The sequence below is a fragment of the Anabrus simplex genome, chromosome X (genome assembly GCF_040414725.1).
Source record: "Anabrus simplex isolate iqAnaSimp1 chromosome X, ASM4041472v1, whole genome shotgun sequence".
Classification (NCBI taxonomy): domain Eukaryota; kingdom Metazoa; phylum Arthropoda; class Insecta; order Orthoptera; family Tettigoniidae; genus Anabrus; species Anabrus simplex.
The window spans coordinates 179,876,058-179,894,450 of NC_090279.1; the positions used below are offsets into that span (position 1 = coordinate 179,876,058).

Consider the following 18,393-nt stretch of genomic DNA (forward strand, 5'->3'; position numbering starts at 1 on the left):
CATACCAGGTAAATACCGTAATTAAGGCCACGGCCACTTCCTTCCCACTTCCAGGCCTTTCCTATACCAACGTCGCCATAAGACCTACCTGTGTCGGCGCGACGTAAAGCAAATAGCAAAAAAAAAAAAAAACAATTTTTTTCGGGTAAATACGAACTGTGTTACCAGAGACCTCTTTCATACTGAGATCATGGAGTGTCGAACAGACTATTTTTTCACCCTTCCAAAATCCTGTAAACTTGGGATCCAGAGGCTGCTACTCTATCGTTAATCCACAGATAGAATTATTCAGAAGAAATTATGTCCGGTAACTGTATCAGAAAGTTTATAAAAAAAAGACTAAAATTCTAATATTCTTGTCGTAAAAAATAGAGATACAGAAGTTTGATATTTTAACATTGATTTCATAGGGCCATTTTACATCCCTTAAAAATTAGTTTCATCTTCACCTAAATAATCGGTCAATGCTTCTGAGGGTAAGCCAGGGTATTCAGAGCACTGCACAGTTATTATGGAGGATGAACCGTTAAATGGGGTTTTCAATAACCGCTACTGAATAATAGAACCTGCTTCCGAAACCGGTCACTGAGAAATACGGCGTCCAGCAGGTGCTAACATTGCAAAACGTTTATTAGTCAGGAAAAAAAGGAGAAAGAGATAAGCTCCCAACACGTATGGTATGAGGTTATCTAATATTATCAAACATTTCTAAAGTGAATTGTTCACAGACATGAAGCAGAATCGCAAACAAAATAAAAAATGATGCATGAAAAGGAAGAACACCTGAAAGTTAAAATGTATGGTCGTATCGCAGAGAACAAATAGTTTATTGTTAAGTAGAATTGTTACAAGTACATGAAATTAATGATTTAGGGGTACTGATACCCAAACATTTGAATTTTGTATCACATATACGTCAAATTTTCAACAAAGCATATAAAAGTCTTGGATTTGTATAAAGAACCTCACAAAAATTTCAGTAATTAGTCTATATTTTTGTTATATTACGCACTAGTAAGATATGATTTGCAAAAATGCATCCATTATTTGGTGTCCTGCCACTAAGAAACACGTAAGCTTAATTGAAAGAACAGACAAGTTCTTAAAATATTCACACAAAATGGGGAATATCCTCAATATTTATCATATTATAAGCTTGTTAACTCTAGAAGAGATTGTCTAATGCTAGTATTGCTTTATGCACTAATTAATAACAAAGTATGTATGCAGTAAACTTTTATATTATATTCCCAGATAAGCTGCAGGAAAATTTAGAAACTCGCTTATTATTTACCACGAAGAAATACAGATACACATAATAAATATTTTCTATAAAGTTCGTGTTCACTATATAATAAATTACACCCTCTTGGTAATGATATGTTTCAAAATACATTGGATTATTTTAATGCATCTTGTAGTGTGTTTAGAAGGATTTTGAATGAGTTATTAGTTATGATGTCAACTTTCCGGTTTATTTATTATTGTTTTTTATTTTCACATAGTACTGTAAGTTGCAGTCAGTTATTTCAATATTATAATGGATATTTACTTAAAGAATGTTTTTATCTTTCCTATATAACAATATTGTATTGCGAAATTAATGACTAAACACTATTGAAAATTTACTATACATCTTTAAAACTAAATCTGGATACGTGTGTCATTTGTGTGTCTAGAATGCAGTTGCATTTCTCTATGATTTATAAATTCTCGATATTTTGTTATCCTCTTATATTTTTGGTCTTGTCAATCAGTGTACAACTTATCCCAAATTGTTTTACAAACAGGTGAACCTGTGTTGCTGTTTTGCTGTGTGCTATTTTCCCATTCCCATTCAAAAGGCGTTACTTCCGGCGTGTCTGAACAAAAAGGGTCATTTGTGGTAAACAATCAAAAGGAGCTATTTCCGTTTTGTTTATATTTATATTGACGTGCATTTGGGATCACAGCAAAGTTCTAAGCAGTTGTACCATACCCGATCATGGGTACGTCCCATGTGCCTTTTTAGTATGTTTACTTGCGTTTTCCCTCAACTTCCTTAGGGTGGAGTAAGGTCAGGGTGTATTCTGCCCGAAGGCAGGTCCGAACCTCCGCAGAGGTGTGCCTGAGCCTGAGTTTACGTGCGGTGTGGTGGCCAGTTCCTTTCCACTCCTGCATTCCCTTACCCCTCCCAACAGCGCGTGGCAACCCATCCAAATCTTGACCACTCTCAATGTTGCTTAACTTCGGAGATCTCACGGGATCCGGTGTTTCAACACGGCTACGGCCGTGGAAATAGAAACTTTTGAACAGACACGGGACCATTACGAGTTTATTTATATAGATTCTTTCCCTGAAGTTTCAGAAACTAAAACAACACAATGAAAAGCTAAGAAAATGTGAGACAGACTTTAAAAATGTAACTCACCCTGGTCTTCCGAATCGTCCTGGCCCGTCTTGCCGTCTGGTATGGAGCCGGGCCCGCTCACCAGGGGCGGCATATCCCCCACCGCCAGCGAGTTGTTGTTGGTCTCCGGGGCGGCGCCGTGACTGTGCGAGTGGTGTTTGAGTGTGCTGCCGGGGCCCGGCGTCGTGGCCGTCGTCGACGTGCTGTTATCGTCGTCGTCTTCGTCGTCCGTCCCCGAGCCCAGCAGCGAGTCTGTAACAATAGAAAATACAATCATTTCAAACACAAGGAGAGCTCAACAAATTGCTGCAAAATCATTAACCCTTTAAAAACTGTGCATTTCCAGAACTGAGTTTCTTTCACACAACTTATCCTCATTCCGCATCAAGGCCCTGAGGCAATTCAACACATTCTCTCTCCTCCTATTGATTCCATTTAATACATTAGGTTACATTTCATACACATGTATTCTCTTCAACTTTTGTTCTAATTGTCTCCCATTTACCACTTCCCCTCCCTTCCCATCCCTACTCTGACGCACAGCAACAGGTAGCAGCTCGCTCTCTGGCATTGCAAATACGGCGAGTTTTCTGTTTCCTTTCTAGACTACTTCTATAAGCTTCCATTTGACTTTGCTTGATCTTGAAGTTACTCCTACGCCGTTCCCGCTCACTGCCAATTCAACGCTTTACGAGACGAATTCTTGTTCTGGTGTTTAGGAGAAGGAGTTCCCGTACGTTTATTATAATGTAAAATTCAACTGCAATAGAAATCATCTTCAGGCTTATATGTCGCCTCATACAGAAGTCCTCAAGGTGCGGTGGGGTGGCCAGTTCCTTTCCGCTCCTGCATTCCCTTATCCGTCAGCAACAGCGCGTGGCAACCCATCCAAATCTTGGCCATGCCCAATGTTGCTCAACTTCGGAGATCTCACGGGATCCGGTGTTTCAACACGGCTACGGCCGTTGGCATTAGGGTGGAAATAGAAACTTTTGAACAGAACTCGCCGTATTTGCAGTGCCAGAGAGCCAGCTGCTACCTGTTGCTGTGCGTCAGAGTAGAGAAGGGAAGGGAGGGGAAGTGGTAAGTGGGGGACAGAGGTAATGCGCGACACACCACACATTCTGAACAGAGTCCAGAGGTCACTACTAAACCGTTGAGAAATGTGAAGTAGGATGGAGGCATATTGAACATCTACTGTAACCAAACCATTGGGCGTATTGTTTCCTTAGTTCAGTATTTAATTCCATTTATAATATTGTGAGTGAAGGAATACACAATCGTGCGGTGGCAGCGTTACATCTTCGAGCATGTTAAATAATAAAGAACGTTACTGCGATCAACAGACGAGAGGAGAAACGATCTGGTGCATTCCTTGACTGACAAGTGTGTCTAAATTACAGTGTGTCCTTGTACTGTGTGTGCAGTTACGGCTGTTTAATAAACGGACTGTGGATATTGCCTGTAAGAGACGAGGACAGTCCTGTACGAGTCGAACAAGGAAACTTGTGCATACACGCGGAACATTATCACTGTCTTCATCGTACACATCACCCTTCTCTTCCCTCGGGCATAGCAAATACGGAAAAGCATCTTCATCGGTGCCGACAGTGGGTGTTCGAGCCCACTATCCACCGAATTCAAGCTAGCAGCTATGTGACCCAAACCTCGTAGCCACTCGCTCGCTGGGATAAGCTAATAGAAATTTTTGAAATGTGGTATCGAAGGAAAACGCTGAGGATTTTTTGGACAGCTCACCTCACGTTTTCTAAGTGGCATTACACAATCACATATTATTTCTGAGAAACTACATTTTCTTTTGCGAATTTTCCTCGTCTTCTCAGAAACTACTTAAACTAAATATCTGAAATGTTTGATTCTCATTAACAGCATTATTGTTTTTACATGCATCTTCAGTGGTAGAGATATCACACATACTTTAATCATAAATACATTTAAAAATAGATAAATTAAAACGTTTAAGAACTTGAATTAAAAATCCATATCTTCATTTCTAAAAAAGAGTAGAACCAAGCAAAAAGATCAATAAATGCATTAGATCTGGATGTACAGTATGCCGCATCAAAATTTTGTTTGTATTATCTCGGACAATTCCAGAGAAACCAGGATGTACATCTGTTAAATTTAACATTACCAGGATAGGCCCTTGATGCTCCTCTTAAGCTTTATAAATCAATGTTTTGTTGTTGTTGTTGCTGTATCTTATGGCTAGCCCGGATTCCAACCAACCAGCTTTCTTGCGTTCCAGTAGTTGAGTGAAGTTCTGGCAGTCACCTCAAGTTTGTAACATGTATTCCTTATCCATTTTGCTTCCAGGGTCAAGGAAAAGTGTGCATTTTTCGGATCTCAGGATGCTGATTCGTTTTAGATGAGCTGCAAGACAGTCGTGGCCAGTGTTAAGTCTGAAGAAGGCTACAGCTTCTCTTCTTGGTTTTATTTTATACTGATCCCATTTAGCATCAATATCCTTCAATAATTTGGTTTCTACTCTTTTCTTTGCCACTTCTTCATGCCTGTTTTAATAGTATTTTTCGCTGATATAAAATCAGTCTGACTGGCAGGTTGTTGTAGTGTGGTACCTTTTCTTGGCTAATCTGTCTGCCTCTTCATTACCTGTTATTCCAACATGATAAGGAATCCACTGAAATGAGATCTATTTGTGGAGTCTTTGGAGGGCTTTTACCATACATAGAATTTCTTTCAGTTCTCTATTTTGAGACATTATTTGACGAGACGGCTTGGATGGCTGCTTTTGAATCTGTAAGGATAACAGTTTTTGGAAATCATTGTTTCTGCCTAATAACTGTTCTAGTGCATGGGAAATTGCTTTTATTTCTGCATCAAAATTTGTTTTGTTTTGGCTACTGGGAAGTGGACTGAGAAGAGAGATGAATGTATTCCTGCCCCAGTTCTGTTTTTCTTGTCCTGTGAGCCATCTGTATATTTTTAGCCATTGATTAGACGGATAGCTTTCTTCTATTGCAAGCTAATTTGGTTATTAGGCTGTATCGTCTAGGCCGCTCTTCCGTAATGTAGCGAGAGTAACATGAATCTAGGGGATCTGATTAGTCGTACCCCTAATGCTTATGCAACACCCATAACATAACCGTTGTGCAGTATAGCGTATACTTGTTACTCACTTTAGCTTGCAGACTAACCTATTAATGGTTATAAATCCCGATTCTAAGTAACACAAACTAAGTTCACGCTCAAGCTGTATAAAGAAAACAAAGAGTTAAGTCGTACCTCCTAGCGTCTGTCCATATTTCTGACATGGTGATAGCTGCACCTCGCTCCGATCGACCCGGATATGAACTTCAGGACGGACACTTTTCACACACCTTGACGTTACCTGACTTGGATGAAGTTACGTTTCAAAACTCGAATCTTCTAACAAGTTTCTTCCTTCTCTCCGTTATTTTTTTCGGGTTGTTTTCTCTTTGTTTCTCTCCTTCTTCCGTGGAGAAGAAAAAAATATTAATTATGTTTGGTATAACGAAACGTCAGGCAGGCCGTCTAGAGAGATGGACAGTTCATGAAGTATTCATGAAGCTCGCTGGAGGCCGTCCGACTATCAGTGTCCTTGTGTGTGAGTGGGCGGGCAGAGGGGGCACAATAAACCCGAAGAGAGGTAACCAGACCCAGTGCTAAAAACTAACTTTAAAAATGAAATTCACATCCTTTGGTTTCGGATTTTTTTTCGTATCGTTTACCGTCACCCTGACACCTGGAGGAACAGGGGTACGATGGGATGTACGTTTATTTTTTCTGCATAGTATTATGGATGAATACTTCTTGGAGGTTCCTCAAGCGCCTGCGATTTCAGACAGGTTCGAGCATTTTGATATAAATATGTCATAGAATAGGAAGAATGATAAAATCTTTTATTATCCGTGGCGAAGTTAGGGCTCGTGGCTCCCTCTCTTAACTTAACTACATATATATTATTACAACGGTCAGAATTTTGATGACTAGGGCCAGGATTTTTATGACCTAAAACTGCTAGAAATATACAAACACTTATGACCTAAGAACGTATTAAAATATGACAATAAATATGACTTGAAAGTTTTTTGGTCACATTTTCGAAATTTTCAAAAATATTGCCGCTTTTTATAATTAACATTATATTGAAAATGTACTTTTAAAATCTATAGCATTCAATAATAATTATTAATTTTATTATTATACTTTGAATTTATTTAATTACTCAATCCAGAGGTAACACTTGACTCTGCACAGAATAAAATAAATGTTACATTTTGATGGGCGATCAGAAAGGAATTACAATAGCAAATTACATACTGTAGATTTTGAATTTTTAAAATAAGAACGATCTTCTATTTTCTCGCAACATTGACTCGTAGCGGGGAAACGACTGCTGAACATTGCAGGATGTTACTGGGGTATACTTGAAATAAGTCAACTCATTAACAGCTCAATTGAGGCTCATCAGTCTGTCTCTTTGTGTACAGCTTACCCTCCTAATTCACATACATATACATTTCTAAAAAAGATCATTGTAAGAAATTACAGACAATAAATAATTTTTATTTTTTATTTTTTGCTAGGGGCTTTACGTCGCTCCGACACAGATAGGTCTTATGGCGACGATGGGATAGGAAAGGCCTAGGAGTTGAAAGGAAGCGGCCGTGGCCTTAATTAAGGTACAGCCCCAGCATTTGCCTGGTGTGAAAATGGGAAACCACGGAAAACCATCTTCAGGGCTGCCGATAGTGGGATTCGAACCTACTATCTCCCGGATGCAAGCTCACAGCCGCGCGCCTCAACGCGCACGGCCAACTCGCCCGGTCAATAAATAATTAAGAGATGTGAAAAATTGGTCTTCGAGACAACTGCAAGCAGGTATGCGAAAACGGAATTTAAAAAAGATAAAAATATTACAAAAATACGAAAGTTCACGAGAAAACATGACCATAATATGAAAAAGTACCGAAAAAATTGAAGATTCTCGTTTCTGTATTGATACTCATCTAATACCCAGGACTACACTCGAAAATGCTTCGAAATGCTCAAACATGTAAGAAAATGACTCAAAAAGTACAAAATAATTTAATAAATCCCATAAAACGACAAAATAATGAAGTATAATTTTAGAAAATGATCTAAAAATAGAAAATGGCAAAAATATTGACCTTATAAATAGGTATTTTTACAATGTGGGAATTATGCTATTTACTTTACGTCGCACTGACACAGATAGCTCTTATGGCGACGATGCGATAGAAAAGGTCTAGGAATGGGAAGGAAGTGGCCGAGGCCTTAATTAAGGTACAGCCCCAGTATTTGCTTAGTGTTAAAATGGAAAACCACGGAAAACCATCTTCAGGGCTGCCGACAGTGGGGTTCGAATCCACTATCTCCCGGATGCAAGCTCACAGCCTGGGAACTATGATCAGGATTTCTCTACAAGTTAGCAATGTCTGTTGCCAACCAATTAGAAGATGACACGTCATCAAAATCCTAGTCCTGATTATTACTTATTAATACCATAAAACTGCCCGGCTCCATGGCTAAATGGTTAGCGTTCCGAGTTCGATTCCCAGCGGGGTCGGGAATTTTAACCACAATTGGTTCATTTCGTTGGCTAGGGGTATGTGTTGTCTTCATCATCATTTCAACCTCGTCACGACGCGCAGGCCGCCTACAGTCGTCAAATCAAAATACCTGCACCTGGCGAGTTGAACTTGTCCTCGGACACTCCCGGCACTAAAAGCCATTTCATCACCATAAAACTGCCTGAAACTTAAAATTCTACGAACTATTTTTTTTTTTGCTAGGGGCTTTACGTCGCACCGACACAGATAGGTCTTATGGCGACGATGGGATAGGAAAGGACAAGGAGTTGGAAGGAAGCGGCCGTGGCCTTAATTAAGGTACAGCCCCAGCATTTGCCTGGTGTGAAAATGGGAAACTACGTAAAACCATTTTCAGGGCTGCCGATAGTGGGATTCGAACCTACTATCTCCCGGATGCAAGCTCACAGCCGCGCGCCTCTACGCGCACGGCCAACTCGCCCGGTCTACGAACTATTAATAACACTAATGTTTAAGACAAAAGGATGAATATATATACACAAAAGACGGAATTGTATACATAATACAGGTTTAAAAAATATTAACTTCATTACAATAACGGAAAGAAATGCAAAATTAAAGTAGTATTTACGTAGAAATGAAAACGTTAGCACAGGATAGGGTGGCATGGAGGGCTGCATCAAACCGGTCGATGGACTGATGGATCAAACAACAACTTGCAGTTCTCAATACACGTGCGTGGATTGCAAAATGCGGACTGCTTGCAATGCTGTTCCATGTCTTCAGTTGCAATTCTGATCCCCTTTGTGACGGCGGTGGTACAGTGTGTTGCTTAAAACAGGTAGCCAGTGTGTCTTGGTAGGACGAATACAACCAATAATGAGGCCATTGTCAGGTTTAATTGCCTATCTATTCTCTTGGTATGATCACTGTTTAGCCAGGTTGAGGAGCAGTATTCAGCAACGATACAGGACCGGTCAAAAGTTTACGACCATATACAGTAGACAAATCATGAAAATAATGTCACTTAGAATCTAAACTTGTGGCACTAGACTCTTGTGAATGTTTTGCCGAGCTCTTACATCTAATAGGATATCTCGAATTTTCAGTACCTTGAAGTAACTTAAATTTCCCGGCCGTCTGCCCTATGCTTCACGTGTATTTATTTCTCTATTACTGGAAATTCGATTGCACGAATTTCTCGATTTATCGAAGTAAACATTTCCTCCTTTGAAGCAAAATTAACTGTGCAATACGGCATTTGTAGTTTGTAAAAATCAGTTAACAAGTAAAGTAAAGTAACAGCGATGTTGGGAGCTAAAATGACGGGAACCGAAAAAATAAAACTTGGAATGATCGAAAAATCGCCGAAGCCAAGCCTCGCTGTTTCTCGGGTGTGAATTAATTAATTTATTAATTAATCACGTAAGAAAGCAAGTCCCCGAAGTCGCGGATAACAAGCTCCATTTACGAATCTCGGCTGCGTGGTATTGACGAGAATGACGAGAAGTTCTTTTTTTTTTTTTTTTTTTTTTTTGCTAGTTGCTTTACGTCGCACCGACACAGATAGGTCTTATGGCGACGATGGGACAGGAAGGACCTAGGAGTGGGAAGGAAGCGGCCGTGGCCTTAATTAAGGTACAGCCCCAGCATTTGCCTGGTGTGAAAATGGGAAACCACGGAAAACCATTTTCAGGGCTGCCGACAGTGGGGTTCAAACCTACTATCTCCCGAATACTGGATATTGGCCGCACTTAAGCGACTGCAGCTATCGAGTTCGGTGCGAGAAGTTTCAACGCTAACAGCAACAAATAGAAGAGACTAGCGGATTTTTTCGAAAGGTGTTAACTAAAGTATGTTTCTTGTTCCACTACTGTGTGTAGTGTATCCTGTGTTCTCAAAAGTCATTATAATAAGGGTTATAATTAAAGTTATGCCGTGAAATAGAATTAGTTTGTATATTTTTAAATACTGTTAAAAATAATGTATTCAGTATAAGCCCGTAGATCAGGGCCTCCCAAACGCCCAAAATCACCCACGTGCAAATAGCGGCGCAGAGTTCCTGTGCACAGTGCATCGGTCTCGCTCGGCTCGGCTCGGACCAACGCTTCGTCTCTGGGCTACTCAGCTAAGCTAGGCTCAACTCAGCTCCGATTTGGAGCGCTAGGGAGCAAGTGAGGAAGAGGGAGACAGGCGGAGCGAGCGAGACAGGCATGGGGAAAGAGCGAGACAGCGCTATTGCTCCAAATCGAGGAGTGGGGGTCTGCACTCTGGTCAACCAAGCGAAGTCGTCTTTTACACCGCGCACAGTGCATGCACCAGGCCCATGCACCCTGAGAGGCCCTGCCGTAGATACATATGATTCAACTAGGTGCTCAAAAATGGTATTCTCTATATCTCTACATTTCGATAACTCGAAATAAAATTTTGCTCCCGAGATGATTCCAGATATCGAGATTCCACTGTATGTTCTGTGATTTCATTGAGTTAGACCAGGTACTGAGCAAATTATGAGTTTTTAAGGTCACGTAAAAAAGTCATAAACTTTGTAAATATAATGTTCTGAATACTGAGCCTTTCAAGATAAAAAAACAAAAAACAAAAAACGTCTGCTGGCCAACCAATATTCAAACTCGAAAGGCCTTTTGTATCGAGTGTGCTCCTGTACGGTTGGTTGCAAAAGCTGGACATCAGGAGAGCAGGAAAAGGAAAGACTAGAGGCAATTAATATGTGGATCTGGAGAAGAATGCAAAGGATAAGTTGGACTAAAATGAAGAGTAATACCGAAGTCCTGAGGGAGATAGGAGAAGAACGGTGTCTGGTAACTGAAATTAAAGAAACGGAAAATAAAATTTATTGGCCACATTCTGTGGTATGAGGAGTTCCTTTACGACGTCATTGAAGGAATAAGTACCGGAAGAGGACGACCCAGAGTGTCTTGTTTCGAGAACCCGCTTCAGAGGATGAACTGCAAGACGTACGCTGAGTTGAAAAGCCTGCCTCAAGATACTGTAGACACCTATGGCTGCGGCCAATATGATGATGAACCAAACCAAACCAAGCCCCATGGCACCACAGCCCTTGAAGGGCCTTTGCCTACCAAGCGACCGCTGCTCAGCCCGAAGGCCTGCAGATTACGAGGTGTTGTGTGGTCAGCACGACGAATCCTCTCGGCCGTTATTCTTGGCTTTCTAGACCGGGGCCGCTATCTCACCGTCAGATAGCCCCTCAATTCTAATCACGTAGGCTGAGTGGACCTCGAACCAGCCCTCAGGTCCAGGTAAAAATCCCTGACCTGGCCGGGAATAGAACCCGGGGCCTCCGGGTAAGAGGCAGGCACGCTACCCCTACACCACGGGGCCGGCTCTGATGATGATGATGATGATGATGATGATACTCTAATTAGTTGCAAGTCCGACTCGTACGCTGAATGGTCAGCGTACTGGCCTTCGGTTCAGAGGGTCTCGGGTTCGATTCCGGGCCGGCTCGGGGATTTTAATCGCTTCTGATTGATTCTTCTGGCTCAGGGAGTGGGTATTTCTGTCCGTCCCAACACTCTCCTCTTCATATTCAGACAACATACTACATTAACAAGCACCACAGAAACTCGCAAGAGTGATTACATCCCTCCATATAGGGTTGCATCAGGAAGGGCATCCGGCCGTAAAACAAGGCCAAATACACATGTGCTCTGCAGTTCGCACCCGCGACCCTACAGGTGTGGGAAAAAGAAGTAGGAAAAAAAGAAGTCTCTAATTAGTTGCAAGAGCGCCGGGCTGAGTGGCTCAGACGGTTGAGGCGCTGGCCTTCTGACCCCAACTTGGCAGGTTCGATCCTGGCTCAGTCCGGTGGTATTTGAAGGTGCTCAAATACGTCAGCCTCGTGTCGGTAGATTTACTGGCACGTAAAAGAACTCCTGCGGGACTAAATTCCGGCACCTCGGCGTCTCCGAAAACCGTAAAAGAGTAGTTAGTGGGACGTAAATCAAATAGCATTATTATTATTAATTAGTTGCAAGTATTAATACCAAGATTTTTTTGGTAGACTTAGCAATAGGTGGGGGCCACTTTAGTGCAAATATAAAAATTCCGAAAAAATGCGGCAGAGTTTTTTTTTTTTTAAAGTAGCGCCATGATGGTCGATTTTTCCTTGTCCTTGTCATAAGTCTGAGGGCGAGTAATGGGCATCAGAAATGTGTTCTTGGATGCCGTCTGTAGATTGCAAGTGAAACTAGGCCTATCCTGTCAGATAAGTCTGACTCTGATAGCTCGCCCAGAGACCTAAGGCAAGAACAAGGAAAAATCGACCATATTGCTGCTACTTTGCAAAAAATTGACACGCAGAACAAAATGGTGCCGCACTTTTTCCTAATTTTTATATTTGCACTAAAATGATCCTCATCCACTGCCAAGTATACAAACAAATCTTGCCAGTAATACCTGCAACCAATCAGAGTATATAGTACATTACATTTTCCATTTTTTTGTTTTTTTGGTATGACCTTTCAATAGTCAAAAACTCATAACTTGCACAATATTTGGTCTAACTCAATGAAAACTTGTGACTTGCATTTTATTAGATGTAATAGCTCAGCAAAGAATCGCAGCAGTGTTCTAGTGGCACAAGTTTAGGTTCTAGTGACATTTCATGATTACTTTATGTGGTCTTAAATTTTTGACTAGTACTGTATAGCAATGAGCTAGAGCAGTGGATTGAAGGACGGAAGCATTAGCTCCCCAAGAGGTGCCTGTTAGTTAATGGAGTATGTTATTCCGTATTTTAATCTCGGCAACAACATTTGAAATGTAGGTCTTGCGTGTCAGTGATGTGTCTGAATTAAATCCTAGGTATTTGGGTGGGCTGCGGTGTTGAAGGGTCTGAAGATTGCTTTAAAATCTGTATAACTATTGCAGAAATGGAACGTAGATATAACTATTTTTCCGAGGGCTAAAGCGTAGACAAGTTTGTTGGAAATTAACTATCCAGTTCCTTCATTCGGATAAGACGGATCTTTACTTATAGACCTACAAGCCCCAGTGTCAACACACGATTTCGTTACACTAATATTCGAATGAATGTACAGTAGCCTAATTTTACAGTTGACACGTCAGAAGATATCCAACATTACTGTATGTCCATCATACCTCTACAAATAATTGATTTAATGCACAGAAAATGTGCCTACATCAAGGGAAATGTAACCATTTCAGTAGAATATATCTTATGCCGTAGATACAAACGTAGAATTATTAACAGGAAGACAGCAAAAGAAAACACGTGTTACTTCTGCTTCAGAGAAACTTTGAGCAAGAAAAATCCTGTGAATAACAAGATAGAACAGGACTCCCAAAAACTAAAAATCCGTCCCAAAATTAAACTATTGTCGTGATTTTTTACAAACTATCCAACTGCAGTATTTATTTATTTATTTATTTATTTATTTATTTATTTATTTATTTATAGATATAAGTTATTGGGAAATGATGGTATTAGGTTTTGTGTTTAATATAATTTATGTCATTCTACATGGTGGTCTTCAGCGTTTGGTACTGTATACAGTAGATATAACGCGACAGATAAATAATAACGGTGGTGTTACCCCGTCATTTACATGGTGTAAAGTTGATAAATAAGAAAGTTATTAACTTTTGGTCTCACTAACTAATTTTGCGGTTTTCGAAGGTGGCGGAATTTTGTCGTACAGGCAAGGGCGCTGGGTTTTGAAAATTAGTGGGGGTGCCCTAACTCAGAGTCCGACCGAGCAAGCGGGTATTCGGTTTAGGAAGATAGTGGGTTCGAAACCCACTGTCGACAGCTCTGAAGATGGTTTTCCGTGGTTTCCCATTTGCACACCTCAAGTAAGACCGCGGTCGCTTCCTTCCCACTCCTAGCCCTTTCCTATCCTATCGTCGCAGTAAGACATATCTGCGTCAGTGCGACGTAAAGTAGGTTGTAAAAACTGACAGTCCAAAGCGGGGAAGGCCCCGGAATATGTTCAAATTTAACCCTAATGGAAATGCTATTTTAGTATTTTAGGTATTTTTGAATGAGCAATACTTGATGGAAAACATAAATTCTCGTTTTATTTTTCAACAATAGTGAATGAGTATAAGCAGAATAAGGAATGAAGATCAACACTGGGAAGACTAAGATGATGAGAATAAGAAAGGAGGAGATTAGAAATTAGAACAATTAAAATCATTGAGATGTTTGGGAAGTTTGGTAACATTTATTTATTCACGAAGCACAAGATACAGCTACACTGAGCAAATTTCACTTGCACTGACAACAGACTATTTAACAAACGTAAACTTTCATATGGAATGGAAGCTGTACAGAAGAAGAAAGAAGTAGAATATCCATGCGGACAAAAGTTTTGGAAAGGAGAGAGGGCTTTGAACATCTAAGGCAATCCCTATTGATTTAAGAAAGAGGTTCGCAGTTTTGTGTGGAATGGAGTGTCATATGGAGCTGAAAGAAGGACATTAAGAAAGAAAGACATAAAGAAAGAAAGACGAAGTATTTTGGAAAATTATGAAATATGGTTGTGGAGAAAAATGGAAAAAGTCAACTGGACAAACTGCTAAGAAAAGTAGGAGAGGAGAATCGCCTGATCAAAAAGAGGCCTGGATGGGTCACATACTACGTAAAAATTGTCTTCAACAGACGGTTATGGAGGATAAAATTGATGGAAGGAAAGTAAGAAGACGAAGATTGTTTGGAAAGTTAACAGATGTTAAACAAGCAAGAAGCTATGAACAACTGAAACAAGATGCTCGAGACAGTGAACCATGGAGGATGTCCAGTTGATACCTGTCTCAAGACATTCACAGAAGAAGAAGAAGAAGAGCAAAATACAATCAACATAAAAACGAAACAGAATGTAAAGGTGTGTTTTAATGATGTAAAACTAAGAGATTTTACATTTTTAATAAATGTGAATTAAAAGGACGAAAGCTGAAGAAATACAAATTGATGATGATGATGATGATGCTTGTAGTTTAAAGGGGCCTAACAGCTAGGTCATCGGCCCCTAAATACAAACTGTGTGTAAAATCTTAAGATAAAAAAAAACATAAGTTAATAGTCAAGTTTTCTCGTAGAATGATACCAAACAGAGTTTTAAAAAGACAAATTTTGCGCTTATTGTTAGTAAGTTTACAATAATAACAGAGAAAGAATTTTTAAAATGTAAAATCTTTGCTGAATTTATAATTCTCACTCATTAAGAGAGGATTCCTACGAAATTAAAAGTGTTCACAGTTTCGAGGTCAATTTACTTTTTGTTTCCTGATTATGGACATGCATGATTGCATAGTCGTTCAGTTTTCCTTGTTGATGGTACTGTGCAGGTAAGTTTTAAATATCAAATTGAAAAATTACGAAAGATATTTTTAAAATACTTACAGTATTAATAAACTTTGGCTACTATCCACTTATGGTACCCTGTAGTGATGTCCTTTTAAATTTCGGAGTGGAGAGTTTAGAAATTCGCAGACGGAATGATGCAATAAAATTTATTCTTAAAATTGGAAACTATGCTATTGTTAATAGTAAATTACTGTCTGTCTGAAATTTCCATGTAGCTCGCTTCAATTTCAGAAATATGATACCCTTTTTAAATTTAAAAAAAAACCGGGATGTGTGCGCATGATAACTCACCGGTAAACAGATTCTGTATTTTCAACAGTGCCGTTCAGAAAAATAATGGCCTTGACTTCTGTCTGGCAATGTGCGAGTTTCTAACTGAACTTCATCGCGCTATTGTATGAAGTCATAAAAATATTGGGAATCTAGGTGAAGTTCTCTAATATTATGCTAATATGTGAATTGCTTCATTTCTTTTGTTATTTTACTTTGTCGTATGTTTCTTCACAAGGCTCTTTAGTTTTTATAAAATATTTTGATAGTTTATATTAATATTATAGGAGATTAGGTTAGATACATTTGTAGAATATAGACGTAAGTAACGCGATGTTCATAGTAGTTTATATAAAGTAGTTGCCACTGTAATTGGAACACTAAGTCCTTTAGTGTGCAATAAATAAATAATTAAATAAATAAATAAATAAATAAATAAATAAATAAATAAATAAATAAATAAATAAATAAATAAATAAATAAATAAATCTTCTCAAGGCGGAAACACAACGTTCTGATATGCATGTATTAAAAGGGAACAGTTAAAGCGCACTTTAGCAAACTTAACTACCTCTGAAATCAATTACTCTTTATGAAGTTTGGATAAATCATATCTAATTAATAGGATAAAATATCCATATAACTCACTTGTGATTGATAGGGGTCTAATAAAGAAAAAATTCCAAGTGGGCCCCTCAGCCTCCGCCCGTTAGTAATGTAGGAGCAAAAATACCTTCGTATAGGTACAGTTAAGAACTATGATGAAAAAGTTCCCCTCTTTTCTTTCTTTTCTTCTGTTATCTCTTTTTTAATCTTTCTTATCTCTGTTTGTATTTTGAGGTGGGGGGGGGGGGGGGGGAGGAGCGCTCGAGTACCGTACAACGCCCGAAGTCGGCGCCCTACAGGAGCTCTTTAACATACTAGTAAATCTGTCGAAACGAGGCTGGCGTATTTGAGCACCTTCAAATACCACCAGACTGAACCAGGATCGAACCTGCCAAGCTGGGTTATTTGTAAAGATGAGAAATCGCTGGAAAGTAATTTCAAAGCTGCCGACGATGGGCAAATAAAGGTGCGTGGATACTACACAGGCCTTCAATGCTATGAAAACTCAAAGCTGTCACTTGGTTTAAAGCCCACACGATTCCTGTGTATTTTTTCTCATGTTTGATATTTCCAATCAAATATTACCACAACCATTCGGATAGGATCTTTAGTTCCAGAGCTACAAGCCCCAGAGTCAGCATACGATTTCGTTACACTGAGGTTCGAATGTATGCGGCCTGATTTTACAGTTGTCACGTCAGAAGATATCTCAACATTACTGTGTGTCCATCATACTTCTACAAATAATTTTAACGAAACTGTAACCATTTCAGTAGAATATATCTTATGCCGTAGATAAAAACGTAGAATTATTAGCAGGAAGACAGCAAAAGAAAACACGTGTTGACCTGGTAGGGAGGGATATTGCAGAAAAAAAGAAAAAAGGTCAGTCTAGGTTGGCCCACGCACCGCATGCACGCGAGTGAAGTGAACGAGACAAAGCCCCCTGTGGCGCACATCAGTGCCGCTGTAGTCCGGCACCTCAGGGGGCCGTGCTTTATGCCTGCCTGAACTTCCAGCATGCCGCAATATCACCCACTCTGGCAAAGTCGCAATAATTTCTAACATGACTCAAAGTAGTACTTCACGTGAAGTACTACCAGCTGTTCCCTGTCCAGAGATCGTCCATCACTAACGGCTCCTCCATCCAAGGAATTAAAAAAAATGGTACCATGTGACGAAAGAAAGCGAGAGCGTTAAAGATCAAAGGATAAAACGACATTAACATTGTTGACGGACGGTTTGATTTTCTCACAAGAATTCATTACGTTCCAGGCTTAAATGGTAACCACAGAGCTTTAGCTGAGTCTGACATTTTCCCATTTTTTTCTGCCAATTTCACTTGGCTAAATTTTGCTTTCTGTGTTGTTGTTGTTGTTGTTGGTCTGCAAGACTTACCGAGGCTACTTTTCCATTTTTTCAATATAAGTTCATTTTAAAATTCGTATGGCTATTTCTAGCCTGATGCAACCGTAGTAAAGCACAACTTCCGAAACCCAGTCCCTGGAAGGTTAAAATCGCCGGTCCGGCCGGGAATCGAACCCCGGGACCGCTGATTCGAAGAGCACTACTCTGACCATTCAGCCAAGGAGCCATGAAATGTGAGTTAAGCCAGGCTGAGTGGCTCAGAGCGTTGAGGCGCTGGCATTCTAACTCCAGCTTTGCAGGTTCGATCCTTGCGCAGTCGGATGGTATTTGAAGGTGTTCATAATTGTCAGCCTCGTGTCGGTAGATTTACTGGCACGTAAAGAAACTTCTGCGAGAAAAATTTCGGCACCTCGGTGTCTTCAGAAAGAGTGAAAAAATAGTTATTGGGATATAAAAAGAAAAACACCATTAGTCTAATAGGCTATATATTGTTTAATTTAATCTGTTCGCCCTCCAAGGTTGGCTTTTCCCTCTTACTCAGCGAGGGATCCCACCTCTACTGCCTTAAGGGCAGTATCCAGGAGCGTGAGACTTTAGGTCTGGGGGATACAACTGGATAGGGGGGCCAGTACTTCAGCCAGGCAGCCTCAGCTGCTATGCTGCACAGGGGCCTTGTAAGGGGATGGGAAGACTGAAGGGGATATACAAGGAAGAGGGAAGAAACCGGCTGTAGCCTTTAGGTACTGTATGTACCATCCCGGCATTTGCCTAGAGAAGAAGTGGGAAACTACGAAAAACCACTTCGAGGA

The 18,393-nt window shown here is 40.1% G+C and overlaps 1 protein-coding gene across 1 annotated transcript in view; it reads right to left on the bottom strand.

Annotated features, from left to right (window-relative positions):
* The window catches only part of Lim1 (LIM homeobox 1), a 401,359-nt gene that overhangs the window by 43,797 nt on the left and 339,169 nt on the right, over positions 1 to 18,393 (bottom strand). The window contains exon 4 of the mRNA XM_067158717.2: positions 2,411 to 2,641. Coding sequence (XP_067014818.2) covers positions 2,411 to 2,641 — 231 coding nt within the window. The remainder of the gene's footprint in view (positions 1 to 2,410; positions 2,642 to 18,393) is intronic.